The 15,490-nt window shown below is 46.5% G+C and overlaps 1 protein-coding gene across 1 annotated transcript in view; it reads left to right on the top strand.

Annotated features, from left to right (window-relative positions):
* The window catches only part of LOC136050504 (calpain-13-like), a 33,561-nt gene extending 21,699 nt beyond the window's left edge, over window positions 1-11,862 (top strand). Inside the window, exons 15-22 of the mRNA XM_065739410.1 lie at window positions 820-877; window positions 1,772-1,839; window positions 3,263-3,331; window positions 4,331-4,409; window positions 6,437-6,553; window positions 9,296-9,351; window positions 10,250-10,301; window positions 11,801-11,862. Of these exons, the coding sequence (XP_065595482.1) occupies window positions 820-877; window positions 1,772-1,839; window positions 3,263-3,331; window positions 4,331-4,409; window positions 6,437-6,553; window positions 9,296-9,351; window positions 10,250-10,276 (474 nt within the window). The 3' untranslated portion in view covers window positions 10,277-10,301; window positions 11,801-11,862. The remainder of the gene's footprint in view (window positions 1-819; window positions 878-1,771; window positions 1,840-3,262; window positions 3,332-4,330; window positions 4,410-6,436; window positions 6,554-9,295; window positions 9,352-10,249; window positions 10,302-11,800) is intronic.
* Window positions 11,863-15,490: the final 3,628 nt, after the last annotated feature.

The raw sequence follows: 15,490 nt of genomic DNA, 5'->3' as shown, positions 1-15,490 counted from the left end.
TCTGAAAATAGTATTGATTTACCTGCCAGAATCCCCAGAGAAACAGGAGTTCAGCTGGGACAGATTGGCTCTCCCCACATTTCAGAGGAGGGTTGAAGATTTGGGTCTGTGATAATGATGGACTTGCATGTGATTTTTGTTTTGTTTTGTTTTTGGCTTTGGTTTGTTTATGTACAGAGAGCAATTAGAAAGCTTTGGGTATTCCCTCCTCTCATCAGCATCATTTTCCATTTGCTTTTGCAGCAGCTGGAAACCAGACATCAGTGAGTGTTTGAGTAATTGATTCCTGCTTTTTCTGAGCCAAACTGCGCATTCACAGGAGATGTGTTTAATGGCTTAATAAACCATTATAACAAAACTGCTTGACTTAGGAGAACAAAAAAAAATACATCACTGCCAAAAGTTTTTGCCCTTAATAGTTGTATCGATGCATTGAGGGGAAAGTGGACAGGAGCTGCCCTGCTGAAAGCCTTGGTGGTGTTTCAGGCAGGGAGGCATTCTGGTTTGCTGTTGGGATGGGTGGCTCAGAGAGAAGATGGTGGGGCTGGTGAAGAGGGTGTGGCTGAAGAGAGCAAATGTCCCCATCGCCACTGAAAAAACACTCCATGGCAATGGAGCCCGTGGCTGCCCTGCAGACCCTCACAGGGAAGGATAGAGAATGGCCCAGCAGCAAGAAGGGCTTTGGTGCGCTCCTATGCAGGTCGCACATCTGATCGAGGTTCTTCTTAGTTGCTGTGGTGCATGAGTAAAGATATTTTGGACAAAAAATGAGGCAGGGGAAGACTTTTCTCTCACAGATCTCTCTTTATTTTGCATTAGGGTTCAGCTATTGATGCTTTGCAGCTGCAACAACTACTTAATGACGTGGTCCGGCAAGGTAGTTTTTGCCCTTGGTGCTTTCCTATCCTTAGTCCAGTGCAAATTAGATGATTTAGTGATGTCTTTATGCCCTTCAAAATAACTCTTAGCATGGCTTAGTGCACTACTGGACCTTGAAGAATGAGCAATGTCTATACCAGTGTTTCTTTACATGTGTAACAGTGTTTGTTCTGTTTTTTTAAGGAAAAAATAGGAAACCAGATGCTGCCTGACAGCTGAATTTCACTTTTCCCTCCCAGTTTGGTACTGGGACAGCCTGTGCTCCATAGACCTCCACTGCCCCATCCTGACCCCCCAGTTCCTAGGGTCCAGGAACTGACCACCAGTTTCCATGCCCACCAGACTCTGGGAACTCAATGCCCAGCTGGACTGCTCCAGCAAGTATCCTAGGGAGCTGTGCTCCCTGCTTTCCTCACTGGCCCCTTATTTCCTTCTGCCCTGCCCTGACTTCTCAGGCCTCAATCTGGCATTCAGCACTTCCTACCCTTCTTAACCTGCCCACCTCAAAAATAGCAGGACTTGCTCATACAGAGAGCTCAAAGCGCTCTAGGACTCATTAATATGACATAGATGTTCTTTCTCATCACTGCCATTTCATTATTCCAAGAGCTTTCTGTTTCCATCAGAGTAGGTAGGTGGGTAAAGATGGTGCAGAACAGCTACCTGGGAGCACCAGATGGGATAAGAAGTAGTGGAGGTGTTTGAGGTGAATCAGACTCCTTCAGTGGACCTCAGCCCTTCTTGCTGTTTGAGAACCTTGAGCTAGATCTGGGACTGTGTAGCTATATGAGCCTTCAAACTGCTGTCCTTCCCCCCCCCCACCCTCCCCCAATGGTGTCCTGGATGCAGGGCTTGCTCTTGCTGATTCCATCTGTTTTGTCAATCCTTACAGATGAAATGACCAGCCTGGGAGGAGAGTTCAGCTTTGATTCATGCCGAGCCATTTTAGCTCTGATGGATGTATCCTTTCAGCAAAAGCAATAAACTTCCCTGGTGTTGCTCATCCTTGCCTTGAGTTATAGCTGAGCTGAGCATCCCAGTGTGAGAACCTGCAAGTAAATATTAGCCATATTCCTCAGTAAATAGCTGCCACAGCCTATATGCAGGACTTTGCTAGGCATGCCTTGGCTCTGGGAGTGTCTCTGCTGAAAGGTGAGAGTCAACTTGTGTGTCCATCCATTCTGCTAGCAGCCAACCCTTTGCTCTCATTTTCCACTCTCTGGGGCCCAGGGCTTTGCTAAGCTTCACCCTCAGATGCAGGCCCCAGACACAGCTTGGTGCTGCCGCAGCAGCCCCTCTCACGGCTTGCCAGCACTGCCAGCAGAGCTGCTGTTAGGGAAAGCACTGTCTCTGCCCAGTCACAGCCGTGTGTCTGAGTCTGGCAGGCCATTCATCCTTCCCAAAGTGCCTCCCTTATTTAGATGGGTCCACAGTCATTTTACTGTTAACAACACCGGAAATACATTGCTGGCCATTGTAGAACAAGAAGACTCCTTGATGAAAACATAAATCCTCCCTTGTGTGTTTTCTCCCACTTGCTAGCTTGCCATCCTTCCATGCCTTGGAATAACTCTGAGACATTTTCAGATCTTTAGAAACTGACAGGAAGTGAATAAAAATGCCATGCAATCCTTCTCTTTCCAGCTTTCTGCATCTTGCAAGAAAAAGAGTTTTTTTCCCCCTTTCCAAAGCAACCCCTAGGCTAAGTGGGCACTGTGAATGCATGGCACGCACAAGCAGCTGACAAAGCCACTGCTCTACTTTGATTCAAGGTGGATTTTTCATTCTCTGGGCTGTCTACAGCCAGCATACAGTGTGACCTGTCCTGACCTGCAAAGATGATAGCAGCTTTTTTCAGTCAGGTTTCACTTGCGGGCTCATGTAGCTTTTGGTGAAGTGTTTTCTTGCTTGCAGCATCTCCATGGCTTCTGAGAGCAGGCATCAGGATCAGCTCTGTGTGCACCTGGCTCCTTCACTCCCTCTTCCCCCAGAAGAATCCAGTCAGAGCTGATGTCATGCTGTCCCATGCACGAGCACACGTGGGCTGGAGCATGACGTTCTGCCCCTCCACAGCAGCTGCAGTGCTCAGGGGCTCAATGTCAGCTGCAAAGATTACTACAGGAACCCTTGTGGTTAAAGACACCATAGAAACCTTTTGCTGGTTGCGAGCATGGGTTATGAGCAGCTGCACAAATTGCCAGAAAAGGCAAATTTAACTCTGAGCATAATTGAGACCAGAAAAGATTTTGTCCTTCTAAACACAAAGCAACAAACAGAAAAGGCTGCATCTTGAGGCTCCCTTTACACAGAGGAGCATCCTTGGCAATGAAGGCAGTCGTCAGGTTTAGCTCGTTAACTGCTTGATTCTTAACGAAATGCACAGCTCAGCTCAAATGGACAACTCACGCTGCAGGAGTTTGGGAGCCTCTGGCGAAGTGTCACCAAGTATATGGTATATGGGGTTGCTCTCTCTTCTCTGTCTCCTGGTACTTTTCATCACCAAGGTGCAGGTGCTGCACTATCAAAGCAGTAGGGGGAAAAGTGTTGCAAAGATTGTGTCTTCAGCAGGTGAGATTTCTGTCCTCGCAAGCCAAGGCTGAGGGCAGGAAGCAGGAGAGTGTGAAGTGCTGTGAGCAAGCAACCAGGGTTATTCTGGGATGGGAAAACATTAGTCTCAGAGTTTGATGGAAATCTGTGCCACCACTGGGAACTCTTTTGGAAGCTTTCTGAGATGAAATGAATTTTTGAACTGTCACCTGAAAAATGCCACTTTCTCACTGCTGCTGTTTGTAGCAGAGATGTGTAGGATGTGCTGAAAGGTCCCCTGAGGTAATTGTCTCTGCTCTGAGAAAAGCATTAGGTTTGGAAACAATGTGGACGCCAGCTTGACATTTAGGGCCCCACCTAACTGCAGGCAGCTTCTCTGGGTCAGGTCCTTCTTCCTTCAGTCTTACTGCAGGAGGGGAGGATTCCTTGAAGGCTCTGAAATGGGTAGGCCGTGCTTTGTATTTTCCCTCTCAGGACAGTCTGTGGCCACCCAGGACATCGGTGGGCCAGTTCCCTGCCAAGCAGCAGCTCCCTTCACACCAACAGTACCTCAGTTTTGCTGGGAAAGATGAGCCCATGATATTCTGCGACAGGGTTACTCTTGGCAGATGTAATGTATTAGAGATGATGTGTCTTTGTCAGTGGAATTATGAGTATTCCTATTGTTACCTGTGCACGTAAGCCAGGAAAGTGAGCAAAAAGGGCTTTGACCCACCCCAAAGTGGAATTTTTTTATGCTATAATATACTGACTGAGCCTTCTTGTCAGGGTCACCCCATCTTATCCGTTGATTTTCTTGCAGCAAATTTATTAAGGAAGGAAAGCATTCTGCCTAATGACATGTAGCAATACTTCTGGAGAGTGGTGATAAAAGCCTGAAATCTGCCTTCCTGCTGTTTTTCAGGATCTCTTCTGGAGGGAAGACAGAAATCGTTCTGGATTTCTTGATGTGTCTGAACTGAAGAGTGCAATACAGGCAGCAGGTACGTCCATGTGTGCTGAGCAGCTCCCGTCCCTGTGGAAAAGGGTGGAAAAGAAGAAAGGGCTTCAGGAGTAGAGCAGTTTGGAGTGTACAGAAGTGCCAGTTAGGTCACAGCTCTGCGCACAATACTGCATTGTTTCAGAGCACTGGGACAGAAAGCTCATTTTGCACAGAAACCTTTCCTTTGCTGCGTGGCCCTGTGCCCACCTGCACCCATCCATCCAGAAGCATCCACCCTTTGAACTGCAGCTCGGCAGCCAGCAGAGATGCAGAGAAGCACAGCCTGCGGGGTCTCCCTCAGTCATAGGCAAAATACATAGCTGGGGAAAGGAGCAAGGAGCTCACACACGATCCAATTCCTGCAGTTTCTCACTGAGGCAGTGACTGAGTCTATTATGGAAAGCCACAGTGACAGGCATTTATTTAGTTTGCACTGACCTCTGTTGGCTACGCAGATGCTGAAACTTGCAGCGAGTGCATGGTGCCCCTTTGCACAAAGAAGGCATTATTGCTGGGTTTAACTCTCCAGAGACTTTTGTGCATGAGATATAGCTCACAGGCAGCAATCTGCTGGTAGTCGTACAGCAGAGAAACTCACACTTGTGTACCCAGAGCTTGCAGTGGGTGCCACTAAGGCACCATTCAATGGCAGCTTCCATGCATGTTAGGCTACGGGTTATTTATGAGCACCTCACTGGCACCAATAAACGCATCCAGCTTAATTGAGAGGTATTGCCAGGTGAGTAAATTTCAGAGCAAGCGTTTCCTAGTCTGACCATTCAAAACTGACAGTGTTTTAGTAGTGTAAGATGTTATTAGAATTTCTCTGAGCAATACTGCCCTGCTAGATGGAATCTGCTGTGCAGGAAGTGTTTGGTTGTACTCCCACTTGATTCAAAGGGTTAAAAAAGAGGTAGGATTCCTTTCTCACAGCTGCAGTGGTTCTTGGCAGTGGCTTAAAACAAGAACCCATGACGAAATTTCATCAATTACTTTTTAATAATTGCCAAACTTTCCTCCTAGCAAAAAGATCTAAAGTCAAGTTTATGTTAATTTGAAATGCATTGTAAGCACAATTGTATTTCCATTACGTAACTATTGGACATCGTATGTATCTCTGCTGGAGAACTTCTCTGGGTAGGCTTGTGCAAACAGGATTTGTTGTCATGCTAACCCACCTCCACCCGTTGCATCTCCCCCCTATAAAGCTGTAGAGAAACCATTTTCTTCTTTTCTGCTCACTCAACTAATTTGACTTTGTTATGAGTTCATTTAAAACCGAAAAGCCTAGAAGTGCTTCATAAAAGGGGGAAAGGTACTTCACTTGCCACTGGGCTGCTGAAAAACCGGAGGTGAGCAAATGAGACTTTCTGGAGTCACAAAGAATGCATTAACCTGAAGCTATCAATCAGTCCGGCTCTCCGCATGAAATTTCTCTTTTATTTAGTGTAAATCAGCTTTTAGACCAAAATAAATATTTAAATCATGCTTTGGGTAGCCAGCATATTTAGGATAGTTTTATTTAACTTATAAAAAGAATCATTCTAGAAGGCAACTTCTGTTCATTCAGTTGAATGAACAATACCAATTTCCATCCAAATAGGCTGTGACACAAATACTGAATAATCAGCTGATAAAAAAAAAAAAAAGAAATCTGCCTTTCACCGTTTTCTGATATAAGAGAAAATGTAAAAACTAAGAATCCTGGGCATGCTGTACTGCATAATGGCAGCGTGCCCTATTCCTGCTCAGCAGACACTGCTGGTGGTATTGTGAGCGCTACGCACACACTTCAGCAGTTATGCACCGTAGGAAAGAAAATCACCCTTTCTTAGAGAAAATAAAAGCTAAAAATGCAAAGTAAGACAACTCTAGAATCTTTCCCACCACCTTTGCTGTGGGGGAACTCATGCTGCTGTGCAGGGGCCCCGAGGGCACCTGGTCTGACAGAGAGGGGAGCATGAGGCCAGCAGGGCCGGCCCATCTCCCCACGGTGACCCTCAGGTGCTGTCCTGCTCTCCCCCACAGGCCTGCCCGTCAACGAGCAGATCCTGCGCCTGATGGCCGTGCGCTATGGCGACCCGTACAGGAGAATGGGCTTTGCTGACTTTGTGAGCTGCATGCTGCGCCTCGAAACCATGACCTGTGAGTTCTGGAGCTTTAAACACAGCGTGCTTGTGAAGCCAGGCTTGTGAGCGGGAGGCAAAGGGAAAACTGGCGGACACCATAATACAGACCTATAGAGCTGCATTGGGCCAAAAATCTAAGCCCAGCCCAGGCATCCCTTTGTGCTTAGGCTTTTCCAGGGTGGCACTGCCTGTACCACAGGAGGGAGTCTGCATTCACTCATGCCCAGGGAGGAGAAATCAGAGCATCATTAAGGTTGGAAAAACTTATGAGATCATCTAGTCTGACCAGCAACCCGTGCTGCGACCGCTGTAGACCACATCCCTCAGTGCCACCTCTCCATAGTTTTTGACCACCTCCACTCCATCACCTCCCTGGGCAGCCCATGTTCTAGAGCCTCACCCCTCTTTCTGAGACAAATTTGTTCCTAATACCCAACTTGAACATCCCCTGGTGCAACTTGATGCCGTTATATCTTGTCCTCTCACTGTTACCTGGGAAAGAGACCAATTCCCACCTTGCTGCAACCTCCCTTCAAGCAGCTGCAGATGGCAATAAGGTCTCCTCTGAGCCTCCTCTGAAGTGGAAGGCTTTCTCTTCCAACTCTTATTTTTATTTCTTTAACTGGAGAGAGATTCCCACTGCCTTCAGCACAGATCTCCTGAATATTTGGAAAGGAGAAGGTGTGAGAACCTTCACAGCAGGAAAACAAATGCCTTTCCTCTGTTGAGTCCTTGTATTGTCTGACAAGGAAAGGAGTGACTGTAAGCAAAAGTGCTTAAAATGAAAGGATCTTCTGTTTTATGAAAGCATAGTTTTTACTGCTATGATTATAAGCATTTTGACTGGAAATAGCAGTAGTTAAAGACATCCAGCAATTGTAACTCACGTGCTTGAACACTGCTGCAGCGATTTAGTTCATCTTTGGAACAAGCCATGTTTCAGCAGCACGTGGAGATGAGGGTTTATTTTTTGCCTGTGTTTTAGCACTGGTGTTTTAGGAGCCACCAGTTGCCAGCGGATCTGCCTGGGTGCCACTGCCTAAAAATCCATTTCAACAGAATACAGCTCAGAAAGTCAGAGCATGTCCTTCTGTTAAAAACAGGCAACTTTTAAACACCCTTATTTCTATGATTATGTCACTTACTGCAGATGGGAATTCTGATGCCTAATGCAGTACCATAGCAATTTTTTCATCATGAAAAATGTCCTTTTAAATTTTAAGTGCCAGAGTAAAGACAACTCCCTTAGATCCATTTGGACAAGAGTCTTTAAATATGAGTGTCTAAAGATGCTATCAAGACTTTCAGTTACCAATTTACAGAGGGTTTAATGTGTAATGCATTTCTCGGCCTTTTCAATTCGCTGTAAGATTTTTAGAGGAGTGGGTATGTAAGCCAGGCATAAAGAAAAGACATTGCACCTTTATGAGGATGTGAACGCAACAGTGGAGACAAGTCTGTCTCATTGAATCATTACTCAGCCTTTTCAGGATCGCCAGAGATGAGACCCAAACCAAAAGCAACAGCTTCTTTGCAAATTCTATTTAAGTGGAGGTAATGAAGCGGTAAAGGGGCACTTCTGCTCAGAGAAGGCAACTTCAGCACTGCAATTTTCTACCTAGAAAGACTGCTGAACAGAAGCTGCCCTGCAAATGCAGTCTTGCCAAGGGGCTGGTGCAACACAGGCATTTCTTTGTTCTCTGCACTTTCTTCAACGCAGTAAAGGATGGCTTTCTTCGTTACGCTGACTTTCCTCCCTCCCTTCTCTCTGCTCTGGGTCATACAGGTTGCCCTGGTTGCCTGTGTGCCCAGGAAGCCTTCTTGTCCTAAAGGGCTGATGAGCAATGGGGCCTTGGGCCCTATTCCTACGCTCTCCCAGCAACCTTCCACTTCTCTAAAGCTGGGTAGGTTTTGAAACATTTGTGATCTTAAAATGTCTTTTCTATTCATGACGAGAAACAGGCTCCTAGAGAACTGTTTCATTCAAGGACAGATAAACTTAGATTTGTTTCAACTTTTCATTACTGTTTATAACAGCACATTTCTAAGAGGAAAGTAATTTCAAAATAAATAGGAACTCATAATGCCGTGTTTTCGTTTCATCTGAACATTTGGGTTTGCTAACACTTCTTCTAGACAAGCTGAAATAGAAATGCACTTTATAGAATATCAGTGTTCGAATGAATTTAAATTTCCTGATGGCAAAGGGTTCTGTCAGAAAACTTTAAGCAACGTTAATTTCAAACTCGAGATGAATAACGGCAGCATCTGCATTTCTATTCCCTGGAAAAACCTGGTAAGGCATACTAATGACATCAGGAGAATGGCTTTCCTCGGGGCAAATTGTAATCACTCACTGAAAGGGAGGATGGGAAAGGACCAACGTGAGTTTCCCTGGGGGAAGATGTTTCATTAGTGTGCTGTTCTCCTGCCATCCTTCAGGCTGGAGGTACTACTGAAACAAATCACCGCAGGAGATGAAAGCAGTCACGTGGAGCACTCCTGTTCCTATATTTTTGCCAAATTCTGGATGTGCATTTGGGATGCTTTCCCAGGCTGTGATGCAAGGGCTATGGCAGAGGGGGTACCCGGCATGGAAATAGTGTGGTTGGGCAGGACAGTACACATGGGCACCTGAGCAAGGCAGAGCATTCCAACACGAGGACCACAGCTCTGCTCCAGGGCTTGTTTTCCAGTTTGTGTTGCCTTCTTGCTTCCTCCTCCTCCTGCAATAAGATCTTCTTTGTTCTATTCCTAGATGCATTTCAAAACTTAGCAAGAGGTGGACCTCAAGTTTTGATGACAGTGATGGAGGTAAGGACGCTCCTTCCTTTTCTCTGGCTCCACAGCAGGACCACAGAGTTAAATTAAGCAGGAGGGTGATGCTGAGGATGGCGTGGCAGTGCCAGGAGCTTTGCTGCAGTGTGGCTTCTACCTGGCTGGCTGTGCATGATGGACCCCAGGAGGTATTACCTGAAGCTCTCTACTCACACAGCCTTACTAGTGTGAGGGCAGCTCAGTGGAGGCCAGCCACATCCAAAACACCGTGCTTTCCCATGCAGACCCAGTTCTGTCACTGGTGGAAACGTTGCTTTGAAGAAGTGACAAAAACAAACAAAAATAAATAAATAAATCCATGCCCTCCCTTTATAGTGCCCCATCTGTCAGTTCAGGACTGCAAAACATCTTGTTTTTATGAAAGAAAGAGCAGACAAGAGACTGCTGTTCCTGTTTGTCTTACAAAGCACAGCCTGGATAGCTATAGCTGAATGGGGATATATTGAGCTTTTCATCAGCCAATCTGAAGCAAAAATCCTGCTGTGCTCTATAGTGATGTGCCTGAGTGCTGCATTTTATCAGTCTGGAAGCTATTTTTTTTTCTGACAAATCAGTGTTGAAAAGGTTTTATTAAAAGGATAGCCACATTCCTGGAGCCTGCTACCTCTTATGCTCACAGCCATGCAGGTACCATCCTTTCCCAGCAAGTGCTCCTGTTGCAGCTGCTGCAGTAATTTATCATGGGCAGTAACACATGGGAGGTGTTTCTGGGACTGAACTGTAGTAAAGGGAAAAGACAGTTTTAAAACCCCTTAACTGTCCTGTGCAGGACAAAAGGATCACAGTGACCAGGTCCCAGCCTGAAAGTGCTAAGACACAGGTCTGAAGACTCAGTGCAGCATCACTATCTAAATGTGCCTTTTCCTTTTTCCAGTGGCTGACTCTTGTCATGTACATCTGAAGAGCTGTCAGACCTCAGTATGCTGGTGAGAAATCTCCTTAGTACTGTACACACTGAGAAGAAAGGGGTAGGTGCTCTTACACTGACCATAGGGAACACGAGTTGTAATAACTATATTACACAGTTGAGTTTACTTTTGAATGACAGTCCCTACTTCGTGTTTCGTTAGATGTTTGCTCCCTCCATGTCAGGCCTGGAGGGAAGTGTTAAATGACCCAAAGTTCACTTAAATCCTCCAGCTTTGCCAATTGGTCCTAGAGAAGGGCTGTACCTTTTCCTACAAAACTTGTCTCATTAATAAGCCACCTCAGCCATCGTATTTTGGCTAATCCACTGGGATGCAGCTGTCCCCAGTTGCAATGGTAAAGCACTAGTGATGGTCCCAGCCAATTGGCACTGAGGAGAAAACAGAGAAGAAAACCAATCCTTAGAGAAAGGACGGAGTGAGGAACCAGAAGTGCCCTGCTGATACGCTGAGGTCGGACCCAGGAATTCACTGTGCACCTTTAGGCAAGTCACACACTTGCCTTACCAGCCCTGTTTAAAATCTGAGTGAAAACAAACAAACAAAAAACACACACAAAAAAAGCCAACAAAACCAAACCCAGGATCCTCATTGGAATTCAGAGACTGCATTTGTGTGAGGCTTTCTATAGACAGATTTTTTGTGATCATAAATAATACATAAGCAGAATGTCTGGTGTCTCACATCCTGTTCCTGAAGGCAGTTGACACTGGATGCCAGCTTCAATGAGAAGTTAGAAAGGGAGATATATAATAAATCCCAGCCCCTGGGGAGACAGAGAGGTGGATTCAGACCCAAGGCTCTGTGCCTTTCACCCTTGGCTTCAGGATGGCATTCGTGCCCAGCTTGTGCTCCCCTATCTTGGCTGCTAATTGCAGCTGCTCCCTGGGCCTCCCTGCTCAAATGTGTAATACTTTCCAAGTGTGTTTGTAGTTATTTACCTGAAGGTTTGCCCTTTGCAGACTTGCCTTGGGCAGCACACCTTCCCTTTGTCTCAACAAAGCTGTATTTTGGTGTATTCATGCTGTGTATAAACAGGTTATTAGCAACACAGCACCCACCTCTTGCACCACACAGTGTTATTAGGTAAATATGAGACAAGAAGGATCTCACTTTGGGGATTAAGTTGCTTAAATTACCGCCTGCAAATGATATTCATAGCCTATTTAGTCTCCTTTTTTCCTTTCATGAATCATTCATAAACCGATCAGAACTTCTGCAAATAGATCATTAATCATAATTTTCACTTACCAGTTTTGAATGAAATTCTGCCTGTAGGGTGTTTGTAAGCTTCCTCTTCAGCAATTCCCCACTTGCTAGCAAATGGTGATTGGGCAGCAACAGCACAGGCCCCCCAGAACTGAAACTCTTCCAACTACAGCCACGTTGTGGAAAAACACGTGGATTGAAATTCTGGTGCAAAAAATAGTCTCAATGACTTCTGAAGCCTGACTTCTGGCTGTCTGTGTTCTGAGCGAGTCTCTTTACCTCTCTTTTAGGTGGCTTTTCTCCTCTTTGGGATGAGGCATCTCCAGGTCATCCCATTCAAGAGCCATCCATGGAGCTCTGGAAAACCAAGAACTGTGGAGGCGTGAAGCTGGGTTTTCTTATGGACATTTGCTGCTGTGTCACGGTACTCCAGTGTTTTATGAAAAGAAAGTCTTGTTCGTGTTTTCCAGCTTAAGGAATTGGGTTTTATTTGCTGCACCAATGAAGAGGCCTGTTGAAGATGCAGAATAGTCAGTGGTTTCCTTGTCTCATTTCCAGCATGCGTTTCAGGACTGCCCGAGAAGAGAGAAGTTCATCTGAATTACACTCTCTTTCTCTGTGATGTCTTTAAAAATATAGGGCTTCTTCAGATATAACTGCAGCTCAAATGTTTAACTTAAATCTGAAATATATCTGCCAAGAAACATCTCTGAATCGCAGCTGGTTGTATGAGAAGAATGATCACTGTGCAAATAACGATGCACTTAGGAAAGGAGATGGGGGATCTCTTTAGGTAGAACTGTTTGACCACTCATGGGATGAATGCATCTCCTGAAGCACTCCCTATGAGCATTTGTAGCCCAAGCAGCAGGCCACAGCTCCAGCCCTCTCATTTAACATCCATTTAATATAAGCAAGTGCTAGGGCAGGCAAATGTCAGCACTCACTCATCTCTGCTGCCTGGATGCAAAGGCACGACATTGCAGACACTTCTTCGTAGATGACAGATGTTTTCTAAAGCCAAAGTTCAGAGCAGATTCCAGATTGAGGAATTCAGTTTTCATTAAATCACGCCAGTGTGAAAGAATCACTTCTGTTCTTCTGGTGCAGTTTCACTTACTATACAGCTGGGAGGGGACCGTGCTGTTGGGCACTGAACTGCTCAAGGCTGATTGTTGTCCATGCAGGCTCCCCAGGATGTGCCCTCACTGCTGCTGGGCCAACAGTGGTCGCATTCCCAGTGACCTGTGTTAGAAGCATTCAAGAGTCGCGTGTCAAAGCACAATTTTCCTGATGAATAGGCTGCGATGGTGGTTTTGTGTGAGATGCTAAGCACGAGCATCTGGATATTTCAGTCTAATAATGTACCTCTACCATAGCACTAACCAAGAATAACTGCCACTAAGCATTCATGGCTTTCAAGACGCTTTGTGAATGAATTGGTTCTGTTGTGTTGGTGGGAGAACTGAGGCATAGAAGAGTTATTTCTTTTTCTAAACCAATAGCAGAGCAAAAAAAAAGATTCAGAAAAGGGCAGGGTTGCTGAACCCCCCCCCCCCCACACACACACACACTTAATTTTGACTGACCAACTGGAGAGCCTTTAGGAAGGCCTAAGGCTCAATTGTACGGGTAGGGAGGGACACGGTTAGTGAGGAAGTGGTTGGACACTGTGATCTTAGAGGTCTTTTCCAGCTTTAATGATCCACTTTGTTCTAATGGGTCAGTTATTAGGGAAATGCCTCTCATTTAGCCTCTACATTCCCCTTAAGATACCCGTTTCTCCTGTTCTCACCTCTGGGAAGTGTAAGCACGGGCAGTTTAGCTGAGAAGCGTATTTAAGGAAGGAAGGGGGGGGGGGGGCTGTGCACCCCCTGCCCTGTTTGCACAGCAGCAGATCCTCCCGCAGTCCCAGGCACGGGCTGCAGGTGGCACGCTTGATCTGCGGACTCGTTTCCAGGCTCTCAGAAGGACCAAAGCCGGGCTGTCTCCGCGGAGCATCCAGCAGGTGGGCCCTGGGATGCGGTGCGAGGAGAAAAAGAGCTGAAAAGTTTCAGGTTGAGGACAAACGTCGAGGCCTCCACCATCCCTCTCAGGGATGTAGTGCCTTTCTCAAAACCTCTCTTCCCTTTGAGGAAAAGCATCTCTTTCCCCTGTTTTAATGGCTTAAGTGGTAGCATGGAAACAGCCCTAGTTTGCAGCCTCGATGTGGCAATGCTAGATTTTCCCTTCTTTGTTTAAAGACTGGCCCATGCTCTGCCATCAGCATGGCAAGAGCGAGGAGAGCAGCTGCTGCTGAAGCCAAGAGAGGAGGGAGCACCGGATCTCATAGTGCACTGAGCAATGAGGCTGACCAGCTGTAATTGTAGTCATTGAACTACTTTTCCATAATTGCATTTGCCCGCAGCTAGCTCTCTAATCTGCCTCTCCCCAAATCCCTACCAATCCTGCTGGAATCCACTTACAGCTGCATATGCAGGAAGGGACATAATCCACAGGACCAGTGGCGTGAGTGTGGTATTGGCAGGAACCATCTGCATGCTACAAGGCGAGCATCGTACCTACCAGGCATTCATGTTACATGCTGCCCCCGTTTTTCAGCAAAGGGATCTGAATCGCAGCCTTTGTCCATTGTGGGAACTTCCTCTCCTCCTCTTGCCATCTTGTTGGAGCGTGGCCACAGGAGGACTGCAAAAATGGTCCAAGGGATGGAAGACCTCTCCTTTGAGGACAGGGTGAGAGAGCTGGGGCTGTGCAGCCTGGAGAAGGGAAGGCTCCGGGAGAGCTGAGAGAGGCCTCTCTGGGATCTGTATGGAGGGACAGGCCCTTTAGCAGGGACTGTGGTGATAAGACAAGGGGAAATGGTTTCAAACTAAAAGAGGGGGAGATTTAGGTTGTCTGTAAGAAGTGTTTTTTACACTGAGGGTGGTGAGGCACTGGCACAGGTTGCCCCATCCTTGGAGACATTCAAGGTCAGGCTGGATGGGGCTCTGAGCACCTGTTGGAGCTGTGGGCATCCCTGTAATAAACGTGAGAGACTTCTTACACTTGGAAATGGGAAATCACAGTTTTACAGTTGTTTTGTTTTGTTTGTTCGTTTGCTTTTGCCTGCTCTGCTGCATGAAGGTGTTCAGTTAAAGAGGCAGCATTTGGGCTCATTGCTTGACTTCACTTGGCAAGCCTATGAAAAGTGATGGAGTCACCATCCCTGGAGGTGTTCAAGACCTGTGGAGACGTGGCACTGAGGGTCGTGGTCAGCGGGCACGGTGGGGGTGGGTCGGTGGTTGGACCTGATGATCTTAGTGGTCCTTTCTAACCTTCACGGTTCTGTGATGCTATGAAGAGTGGCTCTAAAACAAGAGCTGTGCTTCATAGGAAGCTCACTCTCGCAGCCCCTCCGTGCTGCCCCTTTCTCAGTGCAGCACTTGCAGGCTGCCAGCTCTTCCTGTTTTGTTTCAAGCACAGCTTAAAGGCTCTTCAGATGAAGTAAGCTTCATTTCTGACAGCCACAGCCCAGCAGGAAAAGACACAACAGCTCTCCTTGAATCGCACAGCTGCCGTTCTGCATTTTTGAGTCTGGTACCCAGGGAATTAGAAATGTCAGTCATTCCATTTAGTTTTCCTATGGTAATGTTGAAGTCTTCCAGCTGTGGGGGGTAAGTTTAAGTCAGAGACAAACAAACAAAACTTTCCCTATAGGAAAAACAAAACCTTGCCTACACTGAAACATTCAAGGTGTTTCAAGAACAGTGTTAGGGAAACTCTTCTGTTTGGACATCTCCCTGGGCAGGGGAGGAGGAGGTGTTCAAGCTGATCCAAAGCTGAGGTGTGCTCAGTGTCTGTCGTTTTTACTTTGGTCCGTTCTCCTTTTCAGCACTGCCTTTTTAATGATTTTCCCTCGTAACTGCTCTGGACTGTGGGGAACCAGCCACAGGCAGAGGCTTCTCACTGCCCCTTCCTGCTCAGATATGTGGGGGGGA

Source organism: Cyrtonyx montezumae, unplaced genomic scaffold (genome assembly GCF_038088225.1).
Source record: "Cyrtonyx montezumae isolate F1298 unplaced genomic scaffold, pur_monq_1.0 scaffold_24, whole genome shotgun sequence".
In the NCBI taxonomy this organism is placed as follows: domain Eukaryota; kingdom Metazoa; phylum Chordata; class Aves; order Galliformes; family Odontophoridae; genus Cyrtonyx; species Cyrtonyx montezumae.
This window is presented reverse-complemented; position numbering and strand designations above follow the sequence as displayed.